Below are 24,439 nucleotides of genomic sequence, written 5' to 3' on the forward strand. Positions count from 1 at the left end.
TTGGGAGAGGACAAAATTTATGTCAATCTGAAATCACCTCCATATCGATTTTTAGAAGCAGCACGGCCTAGTGGGTGGAGCCCAGGCCTGGCGGTCAGAAGGACCTGGGTTCTCATCCCGGCTCCGCCGCTTGTCCGCTGTGTGACCTTGGGCAAATCACTTCACTTCTCTGGACCTCATTTCCCTCCTCTGTAAAATGGGGGTGAAGACCGTGAGCTCCATGTGGGACAGGGATTGCGTCTAACCTGATTTGCTAGTACCCACCACAGCGCATTTAACAAATACCACCGTTGTTATTATTACTATCATTATTTATTGTCCAGTCTGACCCTCTCCTCCACGCCAACACTGCTGTCCAAGGGCCCTCCCGCGTCCCCCGGACGGCCAGTTCCAGGCGGATTCGTCGTCACCGGGCAGGGTGGAGGAGAGGATGTCCGCTCAGAGGGCATGCAGTCCACACGTGTTTTGGTAATCGGCGTAAAACTGCTTGAGCGAGGCGGGGATCCTGGGCGTCACGATGTCCAGGGCCTGGTCAAAGTGCCTTCCCATGATGGACTGAGCCTGGAGGTCTTCCTGTAGAGCCAGCAGGGCCGCCTCCCTGCAGACAGCTGCGATCTGCCCGAGAGAGGGAGGAAATGTCAGCGGGAGGTGAAATGATTATAGGGCCAACCGGGCCGTTTACGCGGTCCATTTGGGGCCTCCTAAGCGCCGAGGGGGAGGCAGTACGGCCTAGCGGTTAGAGCCCGGGCCCGGGCGTCGGAGGACCTGGGTTCTCCTCCCGGCTCCGTCCCCTGTCTGCCGGGTGACCTTGGGTGAGTTGCTTCACTGCTCTGGGCCTCAGTTCCCTCATCTGTGAAACAGGGACGAAGACTTTGAACCCCCTGTGGGACACGGACCGTGTCCAATCTGGTTTGCTTGGATCTACCCCAGGGCTCAGTACAGAGCTTGGCACTTGGTAAGCACTTAACAAATGCCATTAAGGAAAAAAAAGTGTAGTGCTGAATGCTGGGGCAGATCTGGACTCAGACCCTTGGTCGTCACAGGGCTCGTGGTCTAAAAGAACAGTGCATTGCACATTAGTAAGTGCTTAATAAATGCCATTATTATTATTAAAGGAGAGGGACACTGGATACCTATTCCTCATTTTATTTTTACTTTTTTATGGTATCTAAGTGCTTCCTAAGTGCCAGGCACTGTACTAAGAGCTGGAGTAGATAAAAGATAATGGGGCTGAACACAGTCCGTGTCCCACATGAGACTCACAATCATCACCCCATTTTCCAGATGAGGTAATTCAGGGTCCCAGAACAGACAAGTGGCCAAGCCGGGATTAGAACCCGGGTTCTTCCGACTCCCGGGCCCGGGCTCTCCCCACTATGTTTGGTTTTGTTCTCTGTCTCCCCCTTTTAGACTGTGAGCCCACTGTTGGGTAGGGACTGTCTCTATATGTTGCCAAATTGTACTTCCCAAGCGCTTAGTACAGTGCTCTGCACACAGTAAGCGTTCAATAAATACAATTGATGATGATGATGGGCCACACCGCTTCTGACTGTATTGCCCTCCCTGAAGCACTCAGTTCTTCACAGAGTGGGTGTTCAACAGACTCCTCTGATGGCTGTTGACTGATTGTGTGTGATAATAATTATGGTATATATTAAGCACTTATTATGTGTCAGGCACTGTATTAAGCACTGGGGAGGATATAGCAAATTGGGTTGGACACAGTCCCTGTCGCACGTGGGGCTCCCAGTCTCAATCCCCATTTTCCAGATGAGGCAACCTAAGTCTATTCATTCATTCAATTGTATTTATTAAGCGCATACTGTGTGCAGAGCACTGTACTAAGCGCTTGGGAAGTACAAGTTGGCAACATATGGAGACTGTCCCTACCCAACAACGGGCTCATAGTCTAGAAGTCCAGTGAAGTGACTTGCCCAAGGTCACAGAGCGGACAAGGGGCGGGACCGGGATTAGATCTGACGATTTTGTCTGCACCCCAATGCTTAGCACAGAGATCGGCCCACGGCAGGCGCCCGCCAGACCCCGTCACCAGCGTCGGTGGGAATCAACCCGTGCCAAGGGGAGGTGCCCACGGGTCCCGGCGTGAGGCGGAGGAAAAGGGGGTGTCAGAAGGAGGGGGTGTCAGAAGGAGGGGGCGCGCCCGGGTCCACGGACTCCGCCACGTTACCTCGGCTCCCGAGTAGCCGTCCGTGCGCTGCAGCAGGTGGTCGGGGCTTACGTCTTGCCCGACGGGCATGGAGCGGAGCTGCAGGGCCAGCACCTCCCGTCGGGTGCCCGCGTCGGGGAGGGGCACGTAGATGATCCGGTCGATGCGCCCGGGGCGGAGCAGGGCCTGCCGACGACGCACGGCCCCCGTGAGCCACCGTCGCCCACAGGGGCCGTGATTCTCCGCGCTCTCCCGGGGCGGGCGGCGGGTTGGGCACCCGAGTGGGCTCAGATGGCCGGCGCGGGCGAGACCGTGTCCCACTCCCGACACCCTTGGGGACCACAGGGCCGCCCCGCGGGGAATTCCGGGAATGCCGTCGGGGCCGAGGTTAGGCCGGAAATGTCCGCGCCCAGCCCACCCCCTGCCCGCCGTGTGCCCAGACCTTATCGATCCGGTCCGGGCGGTTGGTGGCCGCCAGGATGGTGACGCCGGTCAGCTGCTCCACGCCGTCCATTTCCGTCAGCAGCTGGGCCACCACACGGTCTGCCACGTTGCCGGCCCCCGAAGAGCTGAGAATCACCATTATCGCAACCATGAAGACAGCAATAATGATCGTAGTAAGAATAATCAGAACGGTGGTATTTCTTAAGCGCTTACTCTGTGCCGGGCACCGTACTAAACACTGGGGTGGATACAAGCCAGTGGGGTTGGACACAGTCCCTGTTCGACACGGGACTCACAGTCTCCATCCCCATTCATCATCATCAATCGTATTTATTGAGCGCTTACTATGTGCAGAGCACTGTACTAAGCATTTGGGAAGTACAAATTGCCAACATATAGAGACAGTCCCTACCCAACAGTGGGCTCACAGTCTAAAAGGGGGAGACAGAGAACAAAACCAAACATACTAACAAAATAAAATAAATAATTGGACAGATGAGGTAACCTAGGCCTAGTGAAGTGACTGCCGTCAAGGAGCTTCCGGTCTACTCTGTGCAGAACACTGTCCCTGTATATATGTATATATGTTTATACATATTTATTACTCTATTTATCTTGTACATATCTATTTATTTTATTTTGTTAGTATGTTTCGTTTTGTTCTCTGTCTCCCCCTTCTAGACTGTGAGCCCGCTGTTGGGTAGGGACTGTCTCTATGTGTTGCCGACTTGTACTTCCCAAGCGCTTAGTACAGTGCTCTGCACACAGTAAGCGCTCAATAAATACGATTGATTGATTGATTGGACTGAGTGCTTGGGAGAGGGCAACAGCGTTAGCAGACACGATCCCCACCCTTGAGAAACTTCCAGTCTGCTGTGTGCGGAGCACTGTACTGAGCGCTTGGAAGAGGACAGTGGAGTTGGCAGTCACGACCCCTGCCCTCGGAAAGCTTCTCATCAGGAAGCTGTTCCCGAGGGCAGCCCGGGAACTAAGGAGAAGCAGCAGGGCCTGGGAGTCGGGAGGTCACGGGTTCTAATCCCAGCTCCACCCCTTGTCTGCTGTGTGACCCTGGGTGAGTCGCTTCACTTCTCTGGGCCTCAGTTCCCTCATCTGTCAAATTGGGATTGAGACTTTGAGCCCCAGGTGGGAGAGGGATCCTGCCCCACCCAATACGTCTGTATCCACCCCAGCACTTAGTCAGACGCCTGGCACATAGTAAGCACTTACAAATACCGTAACTATTATTAATTATCAGCTAATCCAGTCGCCCCAGGGCTCACTCCTCACCTGCCCCGTTCAACGGCCAGGGCGTCCAGCTCGTCGAAGAAAATGATCGCGGGAGCCACAGCTCTGGCCTTCCTGAAGATCTGGGACATCACCATCGTCAATCGTATTTATTGAGCGCTTACTGTGTGCAGAGCACTGTACTAAGCGCTTGGGAAGTACAAATTGGCAACATATAGAGACAGTCCCTACCCAACAGTGGGCTCACAGTCTAGAAGGGGGAGACAGAGAACAAAACCAAACATGCTAACAAAAGAAAATAAATATGTACAAGCAAAATAAATAAATAGAGTAATAGACAGATCGACTGGGGTGAGGAAGGGCCCCATGAGGCAGCCACCCAGGGGCCTGCTGAGACCCTGAAACTTCGGAACAGGCACCGTGGCCCAACCCGGGAAAACCTCCCTCCTCCCGCCGGCGCCTGGAGCATCGTGGAAGTTGAGGGTACCGGGTTCGGAGAGCGAGACGGCCCCGGGAGAGAGAAGCGTCCGTCCTGAAGGCTGCTCACCGGACAGTGCTCCGTCGCTTCCCCCCCACGGGGAGACACCAACCTCCCAGGCCGGGCTACAGGCCTCTGGACGCCGTCCACCAGCCCCGATGGGCCCGGGGGGGCCCTGAGCCACCCCCGGACCCCGACTCCGCCGACCCCCTCACCTCTCTGACGGCCCGCTCCGATTCGCCCACGTATTTGCTCATCAGCTCGGGACCCTGTGCGGACAAGACGGACGATCCCATGACGGTCGCTAGGTCCCGAGCCACTCCAGCGCACCAGTAGCGGACCCTGACCCTGGGGACCCCCCAGCCCCCCACAAACCCCCCAAGGCTACCGCCACTGCTACCCCAGTGCTCGGCACACACACGGAAAGGTGAAGTGACTTGTCCAAGGTCACACGGCGGGCAGGCGCTGGAGCTGGGATTAGAACTCAGAGCCCGGCTCCCAGGCCCGGGTTCTTTTCGCTAGGCTATGCTGCCTCCCTCCAGAAATAATAATAATGGTATTTGTTAAGCGCTTCCTATGTGCCGAGCACCGTTTCAGGAAGGAAAAGCTGTCCTCCAAGTGCTTAGCACAGTGCTCCGCACACAGTAAGCGCTCGATAGACACCATGGATTGATTTGAGTTTGTGCCTCGGGCATCTACTGGAATCCAAACCCCGAGCGGGAGGAAGTCCCGCTTGGAAAAGATTTTGACGCAACCGTTTGGGAAGACCAACTCGACTCAAGTGCCCGTCCGGGGCTAGAAGGAGCCAGGCATGGGCGTGGACTGTGGCGGACAGATCTTGGCCGGGGCACCGCGCGCACACCGCTGAACCGCCGCTGGGAGAGGAGGACAGCGGGCGACGCAGCTGATTGAAAGGCAGAGGGAAACTGAGGTCTCTACGAGACTTCCTTCCCAGCTGGCTCGGGGCCGAGGGCGAGCAAGCGGGCAAAGCCCCGGGCACTGGCTAATTCAGAGGTCGAAGACCACTGTCCTCGGACCTTTCACGCTGTGGGAGAATCTGGGCTCCTCCGTGTTTCCACATTGGCAGAAATGGTGGCATTGGTAGAAGCTACTGTAGAATCACTAGACACGATTCCTGCCGTCCAGAGCACTGAGCTGAGCACTTAGGAGAGTCCAGTAGACTCAGTGGACCCCATCCCTGCCCTCAAGGAGCGTCCAACCTACTGTGTGCAGGGCACTGGACTGAGCTCCTGGTAGAGGACAGTGGAGTGAGTAGACATGGCTCCTTCCCTCAAAGAGCTTACACGCTACGGTGTGCGGAGCGCTGTACTGAGCGCCGGGGAGAGTCCACAGTGTGGTGGGTATCGCCTGGTGGGGGGATCGGGTGGCATCTTCACCAGGAGGGCATCACCCGAGCCCAGGGGCCCCCCGGTGCCCGCCCTCTGACCCGAGCATCCCCCCAGGGCGGGCAGCCTCCCCACCTTGACCACCAGGAAGTTGAGGCGGCTCTCGTTGGCCAGGGCCTTGGCGATCATGGTCTTGCAGCAGCCTGGGGGGCCGTAGAGGAGGATGCCCTTGGGGGGCTCGATGCCCATGGTGGCAAAGGCCTCCGGGTGCTTCAGCGGCCACTCCACCGCCTGCTGCAGCTTCACTTTGACGTCCGCCAGCCCTCCAATGTCCGCCCAGGACACCTAAAACCACCGCAGTCACCTGACTGCCACCGCTCAGCCCTGACGGATCGGGCGGGGACCCGGGCTCCCCGCCTGAGGGCGAGGGACCGAACCCCCATTTTACAGAGGGGGAAACCAGGGCCCGGAGGAGTGAGGCGACTTGGGCAAGGTCACCCGGCAGCCAGTCGGCGGGGCCGGGGTGAGAACCCGGGTCCTCTGACGCCCAGGCTCTTTCCGCTAGGCCACTCCGCTTTTTGATGGATTGGGTGACTAGATGGCTGGCGGAAGGAGGGGGGATTTCAGGAAGGCTTAAAAGGTGGGGGGAGCTGAGGGTGTGGGTCTGAATTAGGGGGAAGGGTCAGAGAGCACGGGGAGGGTGTCACCACAGGCACCACAGGCCCGACCTCCCCTCGCCCATCGCCACAGACGGACCCCCATCCTGTGCCCCCCGGACCCATTACTACAGGCAGACTCCCCCCGGCCCAAGCCCCCCATCCCATCACCACAGACAGCCCCCCAACCTGTCCCCTGGGCCTGACCCCCGAATCTGTCACCACAGGCCCGGCCCAACCCCCTCAGCCCTTCCTCACAAGCCGCCCACCATCCTGCCTCCCCCAGGGCCTGACCCCCTAGTCTGTCACCACAGGGAGCCCCCCACCCGGTCCCCCTTGGCCCAACCCATCACCCATCCCCTCGCCCCCTCCTACCTCACCTCCCTTCTTTTCTTCTACAGCCCACCCTGCGCCCTCCGCTCCTCTGCCGCTAATCTCCTCACCGTACCTCGTTCTCACCTGTCCCACCATCGACCCCCGGCCCACGTCCTCCCCCGGGCCTGGAATACCCTTCCTCTGCCCATCCGCCAAGCTCGCTCTCTTCCTCCCTTCAAGGCCCTGCTGAGAGCTCACCTCCTCCAGGAGGCCTTCCCAGACTGAGCCCCTTCCTTCCTCTCCCCCTCGTCCCCCTCTCCATCCCCCCATCTTACCTCCTTCCCTTCCCCAAAGCACCTGTATATATGTATATATGTTTGTACATATTTATTACTCAATTTATTTACTTATTTATTTTACTTGTACATATCTATTCTATTTTATTTTGTTAGTATGTTTGGTTTTGTTCTGTCTCCCCCCTTTTAGACTGTGAGCCCACTGTTGGGTAGGGACTGTCTCTATACGTTGCCAACTTGTACTTCCCAAGCGCTTAGTACAGTGCTGTGCACACAGTAAGCGCTCAATAAATACGATTGATTGATTGATTGACCCCTGCCGCAGCTTGTCTCCACCAGGCCCGACCCCCCCATCCTGTTGTCCTGGGCTCAACCGCCCCCCGGTCCACCGCCACAGGCGGCCCATCCCCTCGCCACCCTGTCCCGTCCATCAGGTCATCCCCCTCCGCGCCAACTGCAGCCTCCCGGCATTGGGGACAGTGCTCTGCACATAGTAAGCGCTCAATAAATACGACTGATTGATTAGGGAAGCGCAGAACTGACCTTTGGCACGTCGACGGCGACCTCCCGCATGGCGCTGGGCCTCACGTCCCGCATCCCCCGCTGGAAGTCGCCGAAGGTCACGCGCACCGAGCTGGCCAGGGCCCGGTCCGGGGTGTCCGGCGTCTCCCTCAGTGCCCGACGCAGGGCCTGCAAGCCTGCCGGGACACGCACACAAATGCACCGTCCACTCAGCCACAGAGTAGACTGTAAGATCCTTGAGGGCAGGGGTGGCGTCTACTACCTGTGTGGTTCTCTCCCTAGCGCTCAGTTCAGAGCTCCGAACACAGCGGGGGAAACGAGGGCTTAGTCTGGGAAGGCCTCTTGGAGGAGGCGGGCCTTCAGGGAGGCTTTGAAGCCGGCGGGCGAGGTAGACGAGGTGGTGGCACGGTGACAAGGTTGGCATTAGAGGAGCCAAGAGTAGGAGAAAAGCAAGATGAGGTAGGAGGGGGCAAGTGGGACTAGTGGAAAGAGCTCAGGTCTGGAAGTAAGAATAATAATAATAATAATAATGGCATTTATTAGGCGATTACTATGTGCAAAGCACTGTTGAAAGCACTGGGGAGGATACAAAGTGATCAGGTTATCCCACGTCGGGCTCAGTCTTAATCCCCGTTTTATAGAGGAGGGAACTGAGGCTCAGAGAAGTTAAGTGACTTGCCCAAGGTCACAGAGCAGACATGTGGCAGAGCTGGGATTCGAACCCACGACCTCTGACTCCAAAGCCCGGGCTCTTTCCACTGAGCCGCGCTGCTCCTCTAGTCAAAGGACCTGGGTTCTAATCCCAGCTCCACCCCCTGCCTGCTGTATGCTCTTGGGAAACCATTTCCCTTCCCCGTGCCTCAGTCCTCTCATCCGCAAAATGGGATTCAAGCCCCGTTCTTCCTCCTCCTGAGACCATCAGCCCCATGTGGGGCAGGGACTGCGACCGCCCTGATTATCTTGAATCTACCCTAGCGCTTAGTACACTGCCTGGCACATAGAGAAGGACTGTCGCCTGGTGGGAAGAGACTTGGGCTTGAGAGTCAGAGGGCCTGGGTTCTAATTCTGGCTCTGCCCCCTCCCTGCTGTATGGCCTTGGGCGAGTCAATTCCCTTTTCTGTGCCTCAGTTTCCTGCAAAATGGAGATTCAACCGCTGAGACTGCGAGCCCCCTGTGAGACGGGAACTGTGTCCTTGCTGATTATCTTGTATCTACGTCAGCGCTTAGTACAGTGTCTGGTACGTAGAGAAGAAGTGTGGCCTACTGGAAAGAGCCTGGGCTTGGGAGTCAGAGGACCTGGGTTCTAATTCCTGCTCTGTCCCTTGTCTGCTGTGTGACCTTGGGGCAAGTCACTTCCCTGCGCCTCAGTTCCGTCATCTGCGAAATGGGGATTCGACCCCTGTTCTCCTTCCTCTTGAGACGGCGAGCTCCGGGTGGGACAGGGACCACGCCTGGGTTGCGTCGGCCCCAGCAGGGTGCTTTGGCGCTTAGTACAGTGCTTGGCACATAGTAAGTGCTTAACAAATTCCATTATTATCATTATTATTATTATTATTATTATTATTATAAAAATGGTGACCTTTAAGTACCTACCACGGGCCGGGCGCTGAACTAAGCCCCGGGGTAGATTTGAGAAGCAGCGTGGCTCAGTGGAAAGAGCGGGGGCTTGGGAGTCAGAGGTCACGGGTTCGAACCCCGGCTCCGCCACGTCAGCTGGGTGACTTTGGGCAAGTCACTTCACTTCTCTGGGCCTCAGTTCCCTCATCTGTACAATGGGGATGACGACTGGGAGCCCCAAGTGGGACAACCTGATCCCCTTGTAACCTCCCCAGCACTTAGAACGGGGCTTTGCACGTCGTAAGTGCTTAATAAAATGCCGTTATTATTTGAGGTAATCAGGCCGGGCCCAGCAGTTGGCACAGCGTCCGGCCGCCCTCCTCCAGCTCGTCCCCTGCATCTGAGACCCGTCCGGGGATCATCATCATCATCAATCGTATTTATTGAGTGCTTACTATGTGCAGAGCACTGTACTAAGCGCTTGGGAAGTACAAATTGGCAACATATAGAGACAGTCCCTACCCAACAGTGGGCTCACAGTCTAAAAGGGGGAGACAGAGAACAAAACCGAACATACTAACAAAATAAAATAAATAGAATAGATATGTACAAGCAAAATAAATAGAGTAATAAATATGTACAAACATATATACATATATACAGGTGCTGTGGGGAAGGGAAGGAGGTAAGATGGGGGGGATGGAGAGGGGGACGAGGGGGAGAGGAAGGAAGGGGCTCAGTCTGGGAAGGCCTCCTGGAGGAGGTGAGCTCTCAGCAGGGCCTTGAAGGGAGGAAGAGAGCTAGCTTGGCGGATGGGCAGAGGGAGGCCATTCCAGGCCTGGGGGTTGATGGCGGGACAGGCGAGAACGAGGCCCAGCGAGGAGATTAGCGGCGGAGGAGCGGAGGGTGCGGGCTGGGCTGGAGAAGGAGAGAAGGGAGGTGAGGTAGGAGGGGGCGAGGGGATGGACAGCCTGGAAGCCCAGGGTGAGGAGTTCCTGCCTGATGCGCAGATTGGTTGGTAGCCACTGGAGATTTTTGAGGAGGATGATGAAGATGGGGGGGAACAGGTGGACCCACCCAGGCGTCCCCGCCCCACCTGCTTGGTCGCAGAGGGCCTTGAGGTCGGCTCCCACGTAGCCGTGGGCGGCGTCGGCCAGGCGGGCCAGCTGGTCCGGGGACAGGGCGTGGGGGACGGGCCGCAGCAGCTTCCGCAGGATGTCCAGCCGGGCCGGCGCCGAGGGGACCCCGATCTCCAGCTCCTTGTCGAAGCGGCCGGGCCGGCGCAGGGCCGGGTCCAGGGCCTGCGGACGGTTGGTGGCCCCGAGGACCAGCACGCGGCCCAGGCTCCCCTCCTGACGCGTACGCAGCCGTCAGCCAGTGCCGAGGAAGACCGCTGCGCTAAGCACTGCGGGGAGGACCACCCCCCCCAAGCCAACGTGTCTGCTATGTTGCCGATTTGTCCTTCCCAGGCGCTCAGTACAGTGCTCTGCACGCAGTAACTACAATAATAATAATAATGATGGCATTTGTTAAGCGCTTACTATGGGCAGAGCACTGTTCTAAGCGCTGGACTGAATGAATGACTGTTCCACCCTTCTGTCGGTCCCTCCCCACTGCTTAGTTATGAGAAGCAGCGTGGCGGAGGGGGAAGACCCCGGGCCTGGGAGGTCACGGGTTCTAATCCCAGCCCCGCCACTTGTCTGCTGGGTGACCTGGGGCGGGTCGCTTCACTTTTCTGGGCCTCAGTTACCTCGTCTGTCAAATGGGGACACATTCTCTTTCTCCCTCTGCTGCCCATCCGCCAAGCTAGCTCTCTTCCTCCCTTCAAGGCCCTGCTGAGAGCTCACCTCCTCCAGGAGGCCTTCCCACACTGAGCCCCTTCCTTCCTCTCCCCCTCGTCCCCCTCTCCATCCCCCCCATCTTACCTCCTTCCCTTCCCCACAGCACCTGTATATATGTATGTACATATTTATTACTCTATTTTACTTGTACCTATCTATTCCATTTATTTTATTTTGTTAGTATGTTTGGTTTTGTTCTCTGTCTCCCCCTTCTAGGCTGTGAGCCCACTGTTGGGTAGGGGCTGGCTCTATATGTTGCCAGCTTGTACTTCTGAAGCGCTTAGTACAGTGCTCTGCACACAGTAAGCGCTCAATAAATATGATTGATTGATTGACAAGGACTGTGAGCCCCACGTGGGACAGGGACTGTGTCCAACCCGATTTACTCGTATCCACCCCAGCACTTAGTACAGTGCCTGGCACATCTTAAGCACTTAATATCAGAATTATTATTGTTACTATTACAGTGCTCTGCACACAGTAGGCGCTCGATAAATACCATTGACCGAGTAGGTGCCATCCCTGCCCTCAACGAGCCGACGTCTTCTATATTAGAGAAGCAGCGTGGCTCCGTGGAAAGAGCAAGGGCTTGGGAGTCAGAGGTCATGGGTTCAAATCCCAGCTCTGCCAATTGTCAGCTGTGGGACTTTGGGCAAGTCACTTCACTTCTCTGTGCCGCAGTTTCCTCATCTTTAAAATGGGGATTAAGGCCGTGAGCCCCCCGTGGGACAACCTGATCACCTTGTAACCTCTCCAGCGCTTAGAACTATGCTTTGCACATAGTAAGCACTTGAGAAATGCCATTATTATTATTATTATTATATGCAGAGCACTGTATACCTGATCCCTGCCCTCAGGGAATTTACAGCCTACCACTGCCATTACCACTCCTGCAGAAGCGTGGCTCCATAGAAAGAGCCCAGGCCTGGGAGTCAGAGGTCATGGGTTCAAATCCTGGCTCTGCCAGTGGTCAGCTGTGTGACTTTGGGCAAGTCACTTCACTTCTCTGGGCCTCAGTTCCCTCGTCTGTAAAATGGGGATGAAGACTGTGAGCGCCCCGTGGGACAACCTGATCACCTTGTATCCACCCCAGGGCTTAGAACAGTGCTTTGCACACAGTAAGCGCTTAAGAAATGCCATTATTATTATTATTATTATTATTATTATTATTACTATTATATACAGAGCACTGTATACATGATCCCTGCCCTCAGGGAATTTACAGCCTAGCACTGCCGCTATCACTCCTGCTGCTACTGGTCCTACTACTAATAATAATACTACTTCTGCTACCACTGCTGCTACTCCTGCTGTTATTCCTCCTCCTCCTCCTCTTCCTTCTCCTACTGCTGCTACTCCTACTATTCCTCCCATCCCTGCTCCTACTTCTACTACTGCTACTACTATTTTTTTAATAATGGCATTTATTAAGCGCTTACTAAGTGCAAAGCACTGTTTGAAAGGCTGGGGAGGTTACAAGGTGATCAGGTTGTCCCACGGCGGGGCTCAGTCTTAATCCCCATTTTACAGATGAGGGAACTGAGGCATAGAGAATAATAATAATGATGGCATTTCTTAAGCGCTTACTAGGTGCCAAGCACTGTTCTAAGCACTGGGGAGGTTACAAGGTGATCAGCGTGTCCCACGTGGGGCTCACAGTCTTCATCCCCATTTTATAGACAAGGGAACTGAGGCCCAGAGAAGTGAAGTGACTTGCCCAAAGTCACACAGCTGACAATTGGCGGAGCAGGGATTTGAACCCATGACCTCTGACTCCTGAGCCCGGGCTCTTTCCACTAAGCCAAGCTGTTTCTCTATTACTACTACTCTTGCGGCTACTACTACCACTGCTGTTGTTGCTACTATTCAATCAATCAATCAATCAATCGTATCTATTGAGCGCTTACTGTGTGCACAGCACTGTACTAAGCACTTGGGAAGTACAAGTTGGCAACATAGAGAGACAGTCCCTACCCAACAGTGGGCTCACAGTCTAAAAGTCTACTATTCCTGCTACTTCCACTCCTGCTGTTGCTATACTTTAAAAATAATAACAGTGAAAATAATGTTGATATTTAAATGCTTACTATGTGCCAAGCACTATTCTAAGCACTGGGAGAGATACAGGGTGATCAGGTTGCCCCACGTGGGGCTCACGGTCTTAATCCCCATTTAACAGATGAGGTCACCGAGGCACAGAGAAGTTGCCCCAGGCCACACGGCAGATAAGTGGCGGACCGGGGATTAGAACCCGCGTCCTCTGACTCCCAACTGCTTCTGCTCCCGCCACTACCAGCGCCGTTGTTGGTCCCGATACGTACGGAGCCGATCCCGTCCATGAGCGTGAGGAGCGAGGCCACCACTCTCTTCTCCACTTCGTTCTGCGCCTTTTCTCTCTTGGGGCAGAGGGCGTCCAGCTCGTCGATGAACACGATGGACGGGCTCCTGAAACCAGGGGGCACGGGGCGTCCGTCCCCCACAACCTCCCCACCACTCCCGAACCTCTCCCCCTTCCTCCTCGCTCCCTCGCGTTCGCCTGCCTCCGCTAGACTGGAAGCTCTCTGAGGGTCAGGATTGTGTTTGCTAACTCCGCTCTCCTCTGCCAAGCGCTCAGTCCAGTGCTCTGCACATAGTAGATTGGAAACTGGTCCTGCTGCTACTGATAATACTCCTCCCAAGCGCTCTATCCCGCGCCCTGCACACTGTAAGTGGTGCCCAGCGCTCTTCTGAGTCCCCAGCGGATGACTATCAATCAATCAATCGTATTTATTGAGCGCTTACTGCGTGCAGAGCACTGGACTAAGCGCTTTGGAAGTACAAGTGCCTGCCTTGCCCCAGGTACGTGCCTGCAGTGCTGCCCGGGGACCACCCCGATCCCGCGGCCGGATGCCCGTGGGGCTACAGACTGAAAACGGGGGCCGGCTACCTGAGGGTTGCTTCGGCAAATATCTCTCGCAGCCTGGCTTCGGTCTCCCCGTAGAACCTGCAACCGCAAAGACCGGCTGGTCAAGGATGGACCCCAGATCTCCCTCTGGACGGAGAGTAATAATAATAATTATGACAGTAATAACTGTGGTATTTAAGTGTTTAGTAAGTGTCGGGCAGTGTGGTATATCCAAGCTAATCGGGTTGGACGTAGTCCCTGTCCCACGTGGAGTTCGCGGTCTTAATCCCCGTTTTACAGATGAGGGAACTGAGGCCCAGAGAAGGGAAGCGACTTGCCCCAAGTCACACGGCCGACAAGCGGCAGAGCCGGGATGAAAACTTGGATCCTTCGGACTCCCGGTCCCGGGCTCTACCCACTCGACCGCGCCGCTTCTCAGCCGAGGCCAGGAACAGCAGCGTGGCTTAGCCGAAAAAGTCCGGGCTTGGGAGTCAGAGGTCGTGAGTTCTGATCCCGATTCCGCCGCTCGTCAGCTGTGTGACTTCGGGCAAGTCGCTGCGCTTCTCTGTGCCTCAGCTCCCTCACCTGTAAAATTGGGGATTAAGACCGTGAGCCCCACGTGGGATGACCTGATAGCCTTATAGCTACCCCAGCGCTTAGAACAGTGCTTGTCTTATAGTAAGCGCTTAAATACCGTAATAATAATAATAATAATTAACCCTAACTGTTCATAACATCCCCTAACGACAGCGGATCTAAACGTCCGGTCCAACAGGGTTCTTTTTTCGAATCGTTTTTTGGAAGAATTTTGGCTAAGTCCGGCCCTTTCCTCTTTCCAAAAAGAAACTCCAATCCTGTCGGCCGCTGGATGCCAAACTCAAATCCCATCTGTCGGGGAATCGCGAGGGATCCTTTTAGACTGTGAGCCCACTGTTGGGTAGGGACTGTCTCTATATATTGCCAACTTGTACTTCCCAAGCGCTTAGTACAGTGCTCTGCACATAGTAAGCGCTCAATAAATACGATTGATTGATCCTGAGCGTTCAACTGAAAACCCATTGGACACAGAACGACAGACTCAAATCCTATCGGATGGGCCGTGCCGCTCATATCTGACGGGATGTACACTGCCGGATCGACAGCCTATTGGATGGGCAGTGCCAGATTCAAATAATAATAATAATAATAATAATGTTGGCATTTGTTAAGCGCTTACTATGTGCAAAGCACTGTCCTAAGCGCTTGGGGGGATACAAAGTGATCAGGTTGTCCCACGTGGGGCTCACAGTCTTAATCCCCATTTTACAGATGAGGTAACTGAGGCTCAGAGAAGTGAAGTGACTTGCCCAAGGTCACACAGCAGACATGTGCCGGAGCCGGGACTCGAACCCATGACCTCTGACTCCAAAGCCCGTGCTCTTTCCACTGAGCCACGCTGCTTCTTATTGGATGTGCAGTTCTGGGTTCAAATCCTGTTGGATGGACAGTGCCAAATTGGAATCCTTTTGGATGGGCAGTCCAAGGTTCAAATCCCACTGGGCGTGGAGTCCCAGGTTTTTCACTGTTGTTGGTGGTGATGGAGTTTTTTTTAATGGTATTTGTTATGCTCCAGACACTGTACTGAGCGCCTGGGTAGGTACAAGCCAGTCGGATCGGACACGGTCCCCGTCCCACGAGGGGCTCACATTCTTGATCCCCATTTTACAGATGAGGGAACTGAGGCCCGGAGAAGTGAAGCGACTTGCCCGAGGTCACCCAGCGGAGGCGGGATGAGAGGTCCTCCGAGCGCCAGGGCCGGGTTCTTTGCGCCAGGCCGCCCGCCCCGTCCCGTCCCACCTCCGCCCGGGGCGGGACCTACTTGCTGATGATTTCGGGCCCGTTGATGACGGCCATGTGGGCCCCGGCTTGCGAGGCCAGCGCTCTGGCGATCATGGTCTTTCCCGTTCCAGGGGGGCCGTAGAGCAGCACGCCTCTCGGAGGGGGGATGCCTGGGACGCACATCAGCGAAAGCAAGAGTTCGTCATCTTTTTGTTCCCACGTTGCACTCTCCCAAGCGCTTAATCCAGTGCTCTGCACCCAGTAGGCGCTCGATAAATACCATTGATCTAGTCAATTCCCTCCTGCTTCACCACCTTCTGTCCCAGCCCGCACTTTGCTCCTCTAATGCCAGCCTTCTCGCTGTCCCTCCATCTCATCTATCTCGCCGCCGACCTCTCGCCCACATCCTGCCCCTGGCCTGAAACGGCCTCCCTCCTCAAGTCCGACAGACAGTTAATCCCCCCCCAACTTCAAAGCCTCCCCCAAGAAGCCTTCCCTGACTAAACCCTCATTTCCACTTCTCCCACTCCCTCCTGCGTCGCCCTTGCGCTTGGATTTGCTCTCTTTATTCCCCCCTCCCTCAGCCCCACCGCACTTATGTCCCTATCTATGCCTTATTTTATTGTCTTCCCCTCTAGACCATCAGCTGCCAGCTTGTACTTCCCAAGCGCTTAGTACAGTGCTCTGCACACAGTAAGCGCTCAATAAATACAATTGATGATGATGATGATGAGTAAGCGCTCAATAAATACGATTGAATGAATGAATCAATCAGCTTGTTGTGGGAGGGGACCGTGTCTTCCAACTCTGTTGTCCTCTCTCAAGCACTCAGACTCCTTTGCACCCACTCAGCGCTTAATAAGTGCCACTGATTACTTGATAGATCGGATACTAATTGTGCTGTTGGCGCTTATCAGGTGCCAAGCACTGCGCTGAGAGCTGGGGTAGATATGAGACAGGTCGGACACAGTCCCCTGGAGTTTTAAGGAGAGGGAGGGAAGGCATCAAGTCTCCACTGTACAGATAAGAAAGCGGAGGCCCAGGAAATAATAATAATAGTCATGGTCATTGCCGAGGCCTTATTATGTGCCAGGCTCTGTACTAAGCGCTGAGGTGGATACAATCAAATTGGGTTGGACACAGTCATCATCATCATCATCAATCGTATTTATTGAGCGCTTACTATGTGCAGAGCACTGTACTAAGCGCTTGGGAAGTCCAAATTGGCAACATATAGAGACAGTCCCTACCCAACAGTGGGCTCACAGTCTAAAAGTCCCACAAGGGGCTTGCAGGCTTAACCCCCATTAGACAGATGAGGTAACCGAGGCCCAGAGAAGAATAATAATAATGATGGCATTTGTTAAGCGCTTACTATGAGCAAAGCACTGTTCTAAGCGCAGGGGAGGATACGAGGTGATCAGGTTGTCCCCCGTGGGGCTCACAGTCTTTATCCCCATTTTACAGATGAGGGAACCGAGGCCCAGAGAGGCCAAGTGACTCGCCCAAGATCACAGAGCCGACGACCGGCAGAGCGGGGATTTGAACCCGTGACCTCTGACTCCCAAGCCCCTGCTCTCCCCACTGAGCCACGCTGCTTCTCTTCAGAGAAGTGGAGTCGGACAAGGTCACCCAGCAGCGGGGATTAGAGCCCAGAAGGCCCGCCCACCCCGAGGGAGCCGGGTTCGAGGGGTGGAGTGGGAACCCACCGAAGCGATGGAACAGTTGTGGCTGCTGTAGGGGGAGTTCGATGAGCTCCCGGATCTCCTGCAACTGGGGGCCCAGGCCCCCGATGGAGTCGTAGGTGACGGGGGGCGGCCCGGCCTCGGCCCCACCGGCCGGGCGTCTCTCAAGCACCAGTCTGGTGGCCGCCGTGAGGCAGTAGAAGATGTCTGAGGGGTCCAGGGCGCCCAGCGGTTCCTCGGCCGCCAACCCGGGGCTGACGCCGCCGGCCGGGCTGGCCGTCCCGGCCAATTCGGGGCTGAGCGGGGTAGCCGGGCTGTCCGTCCCGGCCAGTCTGGGGCTTAGTACAGTGGCCGGGCTGTCCTGGGGCCGGCCGAGACGGTCGGCCTCCGCGGGCCTGGATGGGGTACCCGGGGCCGGGCCGGGGGACGCGACCCCCTCGAGGTCACTCAGATCCAGCCGACCCAGGGACAGAGACAGGTCCAGCGAGTCGGCGGCGGGAGGGTCCGGCCCGTCCAGCACGGCCCCGTCGGCCCCCGTGACCCGCGTGACCGTCAGGACGCACGTCCGCCCGTAGAAAGCCAGGCGCAGGGGCCAGGCGGGAGATACCACCTTGCCATCTGGAAAGCAGCGGAGAGACGACAGGGTCAGGGGCCGCCGACAATTCAGCTCGTTCTGCGGGTTTTTGATTTGGGTGGTATCTGTTAAGCTCCGATTCATTCATTCGGTCGTATTGAGCGCTTACTGTGTGCCGAGCACTGTACTGAGCGCTTGGGAAGTACAAGTCGGCAACGTAGAGAGACGCTCCCTACCCAACAACGGGCTCACAGTCTAGAAAGGGGAGACAGACAACCAAACAAAAATGGGCCCTGGTGTGGATAGAAGCAAACAGTGGGGCTCACAGTCTCCATCCCCATTTTACAGATGAGGTCACGGTGGCACAGGGAGGTGTAGTGACTTTCCCAAGGTCACACAGCAGACAAGTAGAACCCGTGAGCTTCTCGCGCTCAAGCCTGGGCTCTATCCATCATGTCGGGACTGCCGATCCCAGCTGGAGTGTACACGCGCTCAGACAGTCTCATTCTACAAAGTGTCCTTTCTTTTATGGTACTGTTAAGCACTGACCATGTTCCAGGCACTGTACTGAGCACTGGGGTAGTTAAAAGATAATCAGTTTGGACGCAACCTGTGTCCCTCGTGGGTTCACGCTGCTTCTCCGTCCTCCATCCTCTCCCGAGCGCTCGGTACAGTGTTCTGCACATGACGGCGTTTGTTCAGCACAGTGTGACAAGCACTGTTCTAAGCGCTGAGGTAGATCCAAACTAATCGGGTGGGACTTGATCCCTGTCCCACACGGGGCTCGCGGTTCTAATCCTCGTTTACGGATGAGGGAAGTGAGGCCCAGAGGAGTGGAGTGACTTGTGGAGTGACCCGGCGGGCGCGTGGAGGAGCCGGGATGAGAACCCGGGTCTTTCTGACTCTACGCACTAGGCCCCGCTGCTTCTCTGCAGGAAGCGCTCAGTACATATCACTGCTGGATTGGTCTTGCCAGGGGTCCCGCGCGTGACGTGCCAAGCCTCGGCTCCGGGCCGTGCCCTTGCCCTTCCACTCGCTCGTTGCGCTCTGGCCGGACGGAGGGACCCGGGCGGCGTCGGGAAGTCGCCGGCACTGGGATCGCCCGCCTCAACTCGGGACAGACCCGGCCCGGGACACCCCCTTAATAATAATAATAATAATAATGATGGCATTTGTTAAGCGCTTACTATGTGCAAAGCACTGTTCTAAGCGCTGTGGGGGGATACAACGGGATCAAGTTGTCCCACGTGGGGCCCTTAAGCCCAAAACCAACACAGCTCCGTGCCCACTCTGGGCCGGGCCCCTTCCCCAGTGCCAGCCCTTGATGTGAGAGGACCTTAGTACAGTGCTAAGCGCTTAGTACAGTGCTCTGCACATAGTAAGCGCTCAATAAATACGATTGATTGATTGAAGCGAGCTCGGGACAACGGGAGCCCGCGGTTGGGTAGGGACCGTCTCTCTAAGTTGCCGGCTTGTACTTCCCAAGCGCTTAGTCCAGTGCTCTGCACACAGTAAGCGCTCGATAAATACGACTGAATGAATGAATGAATGAATGAACAACCATCAGCCGCGACTCTCAGAGACGCAGAGAGGGTTCTCTTTCGGGTCTCGGTTCCTAGGGCGCCTATTAGGTAGTCTCTGGATCCCACTCCCCTCCCTGCCTCACCTAGTTTCCTCAGAAGACAGCTCGTCAGCTCCTCCGTGTTCACTTCCTCATCGTGGTCCCTGGAGGAACGGAAATGGGAATTCAGACATTTCCACCGGGAGCGATGAGTAAGAGCCAGTTCGACATGAGGACCCCCTTTCTTTTTTAAAAAAAAAATGCTATTTGTTTAGCGCTTACTATGTGTCAAGCACTGGGGTAGATTTACTTATTTGTACTGCATCATTAATCGTATTTATTGAGCGCTTACTGTGTGCAGAGCACTGTACTAAGCGCTTGGGAAGTACAAACTGGCAACATATAGAGACAGTCCCTACCCAACAGTGGGCTCACAGTCTAAAATGGGGAGACAAAACCAAACATACTAACAAAATAAAATAAATAGAATAGATATTTACAAGTAAAATAAATACTTCCCAAGCACAGTGCTCCACACACAGTAAGCGCTCAAAAAATACGACTGAATGAATTTACTTATGTATTGGTACTTAAGTGCTGACTGTGTGTCAAGCGCTCTTGTAAGCTCTGGGGTCGATTTATTTATTTTTATTTAACAGCGTTTAAGTGCTTACTGTATCAAGTACTGTTCTAAGCACTGGGGTAGATTCATTTATTTAATGGTATCTGTTAAGCGCTTACTATGTGTCAAGCACTGGGTAGATTTACTTATTTATTTGTACTTCATCATCAATCGTATTTATTGAGCGCTTACTGTGTGCAGAGCACTGTACTAAGCACTTGGGAAGTACAAATTGGCAACATATAGAGACAGTCCCTACCCAACAGTGGGCTCACAGTCTAAAATGGGGAGACAAAACCAAACATACTAACAAAATAAAATAGAATAGATATGTACAAGTAAAATAAGTACTTCCCAAGCACAGTGCTCCACACACAGTAAGCGCTCAAAAAATACGACAATGAATTTACTTATGTATTGGTACTTAAGTGCTGACTGTGTGTCAAGCGCTCTTGTAAGCTCTGGGGTCGATTTATGTATTTTTATTTAACAGCGTTTAAGTGCTTACTGTATCAAGTACTGTTCTAAGCACTGGGGTAGAATAATTTATTTAATAGTATCTGTTAAGTGCTTACTATGTGTCAAGCACTGGGGTAGATTTATTTAATCAATGGTATTTGTGAAGCACTTAGTGTGTATCGAGCATTGGGGTAGATTCATTTATTTAATCGTATCTGTTAAGCGCTTACTATGTGTCAAGCACTGGGGTAGATTTTTAATCAATGGTATTTGTTAAGCACTTAGTGTGTATCGAGCACTGGGGTAGATTCATTTATTTAATGGTATCTGTTAAGCGCTTACTATGTGTCAAGCACTGGGGTAGATTTACTTATTTATTTGTACTTCATCATCAATCGTATTTATTGAGCGCTTACTGTGTGCAGAGCACTGTACTAAGCGCTTGGGAAGTACAAACTGGCAACATATAGAGACAGTCCCTACCCAACAGTGGGCTCACAGTCTAAAATGGGGAGACGAAACCAAACATACTAACAAAATAAAATAAATAGAATGGATATGTACAAGTAAAATAAATAAGTACTTCCCAAGCACAGTGCTCCACACACAGTAAGCGCTCAAAAAATACGACTGAATGAATTTACTTATGTATTGGTACTTAAGTGCTGACTGTGTGTCAAGCGCTCTTGTAAGCTCTGGGGTCGATTTATTTATTTTTATTTAACAGCATTTAAGTGCTTACTGTATCAAGTACTGTTCTAAGCACTGGGGTAGAATAATTTATTTAATAGTATCTGTTAAGCGCTTACTATGTGTCAAGCACTGGGGTAGATTTATTTAATCAATGGTATTTGTGAAGCACTTAGTGTGTATCGAGCACTGGGGTAGATTCATTTATTTAATCGTATCTGGTAAGCGCTTACTATGTGTCAAGCACTGGGGTAGATTTATTTAATCAATGGTATTTGTGAAGCACTTAGTGTGTATCGAGCACTGGGGTAGATTCATTTATTTAATCGTATCTGTTAAGCGCTTACTATGTGTCAAGCACTGGGGTAGATATATTTAATCAATGGTATTTACGAAGCACTTAGTGTGTATCGAGCAATGTTGCAAGCTCTGGTGTGGATTTATCTAAATAATGGCATTTGTTAAGCGCTTACTGTATAGTAGAGAAGCAGCGTGGCTCAGTGGAAAGAGCCTGGGCTCGGGAGTCAGAGGTCATGGGTTCTAATCCCGCCTCCACCGCTTGTGAGCTGTGAGACTTTGGGAAAGTCACTGAACTTCTCTGAGCCTCAGTTCCCTCATCTGTAAAATGGGGATTAAGACTGTGAGCCCCACGTGTGACAACCTGATCACCTTGTATCCCCCCCAGCGCTTAGGACAGTGCTGTGCATATAGTAAGTGCTTAACAAATACCATTATTATTATTATTATTATTATCAAGCCCTATTCTAAGTGCTGGGGTAGATTGATTTATTTACTTAATGGTATTTAAGTGCTTATTGTGTTCGAAGCGCTGCGGTAGATTCATTGATTTAATGGTATTTGTTAGGTGCTTATTAAGAGCTGAGTCTTGCTGTAAGCACTCGGGTAGATTTATTTATTTAATGATATTTGCTAAGCGCTTACTATGTGCCAAGTGCTGGGGAGGGGGGTAGAGCAGAGAGAGGGAGTTGGGGAGGAGGAGCAGAGGAAAATGGGGGCACGATCTGGGAAGGCCTCCTGGAGGTGGTGAGCGCTCAGTAGGGCTCTGAAGGGGGCTAGTTTGGCGGATGTGAGCAAGCGCTTAGTACAGTGCTCTGCACACAGTAAGCGCTCAGTAAATACGATTGAATGAATGAATGAATGTGAGGAGGGAGGGCAGTCCAGGCCGGGGGCAGGACGTGGAGATACAGTGAAAAGTGAATACCATTAAGCGCTTACTATATATCAAGGAACATATTAAGTGCTGGGGTAGATTTATTTATTTAGTTAATTGCATTTAAGCGCTTCCTGTGTCAAGCACTGTTCTAAGCACTGGAGTAGATTCATTTATTTATTTAATGATATTTGCCAAGTGCTATGTGTCAAGCACTATTCTAAGTGCTGGGGTAGCTTTATATAATGGTCTCTGTTGAGCGCTTACTATGTGTCAAGCACTGTCCTAAGTGCTTGGGTAGATTTATTTAATGGTATTTGTTAAGCACTTCAAAGGAACACTGTTCTAAGCGCTGGGGTAGACACAAGTGACTTAGGGTGGACACAATCCCTGTCCCACACGGGGCTCACAGTCCAAAAGTATTGTAATGAATGTAAGTAAAGTAATGAATGATGGCATTTTAGTAGGAGGGGGAAGAGGAGGAATAAGGCACAGAGAAGTTGTGACTTGCCCAAGGTCACACAGCAAGCCGGGATTAGAACCCAGGACCTTGGACTCCCAAGTCCAGGCTCTTTCCACTAGGCAACGCCGCCTCTCCTGATAAAGTCACGGGCTTCTCACGATGCAAATTCATCAGGCTGGACACAGTGTCTGTCCCACTTGGGGATCGCAGCAGCGTGGCTCAGTGGAAAGAGCCCGGGCTTGGAAGTCAGAGGTCATGGGTTCGAATCCCGGCTCCGCCACTTGTCAGCTGTGTGACTTTGGGCAAGTCACTTAACTTCTCTGACCCTCAGTTATCTCCTCTGTAAAATGAGGATTATGACTGCGACCCCCCCCCCCGTGGGACAACCTGATCACTTTGTCCACCCCCAGCGCTTAGAACAGTGCTTTGCACATAGTGAGCGCTTAACAAATACCATCATTATTATCGCAGCGTCAGTAGGAGGGAGAACCGGTTTAGGACCGTGTCCAATCCAATTAGTTTGCCTCAACCCCAGCGCTTAGTACAGAGCTGGCCACTGGGGAAGCTCTTAACAAATGCCATTAAAAAAAATGTAAACCCCCCATTTTGCAGTTGAGAAGACCGAGGCCCAGAGAAGTGAAGCGATTTGCCCAAGGTCACACAGCCGGACAGTGGTGGAGTCAGGATTAGAATCCAGGTCCTCTGGCTCCGAGGTCCGGGCTCTATCCACTAGGCCACCTTAGTTCCCGCTTTTCTCCTTCACAGGTTCTTGAAAGCCCTACAAAAGTCACGGCTCCCCCAGGAAGCCCTCCCTGACTAGCCTCTCATCATCATCATCATCAATCGTATTTATTGAGCGCTTACTGTGTGCAGAGCACTGTACTAAGCGCTTGGGAAGTACAAGTTGGCAACATATAGAGACAGTCCCTACCCAACAGTGGGCTCACCGTCCCCTATGTACTGGGCGCCCCCCACCTCTACCACACCTGCATACCGATCTTCATAAGCGGTTTCTTTCCCTACTTGTCCTTAATTTAGCACTGATTTTACAACTAGACTGTAATCTCCTCGAGGACGGGAATCTTGTCTGCTGACTCTACTGTCCTCTCCCAAGTGCTTAGCACAGGGCTCTGCACCCAGCAGGCTGGAAGCCTCTTGATGGCAGTGACTAATTCTGTTGGACTCTCCCAAGCGTTCAGTTCAGTGCTCTGCACACAGCCGATCAATCGATCAATCGTATTTATTGAGCGCTTACTGTGTGCAGAGCACTGTACTAAGCGCAAGTTGGCAACACATAGAGACGGTCCCTACCCAACAGTGGGCTCAGCTCCTCGAGGGCAGGGATGGTGGCTAATAACTCTACTGTCCTCTCCCCACTGTTTAGCACAGGGCTATGCCCACAGTAGGTGTTCAATAAATATCGATTGATTCATTGATTTAACTTGTAATTCCGCAAAATACATGTTGTAACTGTTGGTGATACTCTTTGTTAAGCGCTCACTATGAGTTAGGCCCTGTACTGAGTGCTGGGGTAATAATAATAATAATAATGATAATGGCATTTATTAAGCGCTTACTATGTGCAAAGCACTGTTCTAAGGGCTGGGGAGGGTACAAGGTGATCAGGTTGTCCCACGGGGGGCTC

At 53.4% G+C, this 24,439-nt stretch overlaps 1 protein-coding gene across 1 annotated transcript in view; it reads right to left on the reverse strand.

The window, feature by feature from the left end:
- Positions 1-303: 303 nt before the first annotated feature.
- Positions 304-24,439, reverse strand: part of SPATA5 (spermatogenesis associated 5) — a gene marked incomplete at its 5' end in the record, with an annotated part of 34,593 nt that continues 10,457 nt past the window's right edge. The window contains 13 exons of the mRNA XM_038748423.1: positions 304-615; positions 2,189-2,353; positions 2,610-2,736; positions 3,899-3,978; positions 4,550-4,603; positions 5,816-6,025; positions 7,491-7,645; positions 10,123-10,378; positions 13,189-13,312; positions 13,794-13,850; positions 15,610-15,739; positions 17,279-17,872; positions 19,495-19,553. Coding sequence (XP_038604351.1) covers positions 439-615; positions 2,189-2,353; positions 2,610-2,736; positions 3,899-3,978; positions 4,550-4,603; positions 5,816-6,025; positions 7,491-7,645; positions 10,123-10,378; positions 13,189-13,312; positions 13,794-13,850; positions 15,610-15,739; positions 17,279-17,872; positions 19,495-19,553 — 2,188 coding nt within the window. The remainder of the gene's footprint in view (positions 616-2,188; positions 2,354-2,609; positions 2,737-3,898; positions 3,979-4,549; positions 4,604-5,815; positions 6,026-7,490; positions 7,646-10,122; positions 10,379-13,188; positions 13,313-13,793; positions 13,851-15,609; positions 15,740-17,278; positions 17,873-19,494; positions 19,554-24,439) is intronic.

Source organism: Tachyglossus aculeatus, chromosome 6 (assembly GCF_015852505.1).
Source record: "Tachyglossus aculeatus isolate mTacAcu1 chromosome 6, mTacAcu1.pri, whole genome shotgun sequence".
Classification (NCBI taxonomy): domain Eukaryota; kingdom Metazoa; phylum Chordata; class Mammalia; order Monotremata; family Tachyglossidae; genus Tachyglossus; species Tachyglossus aculeatus.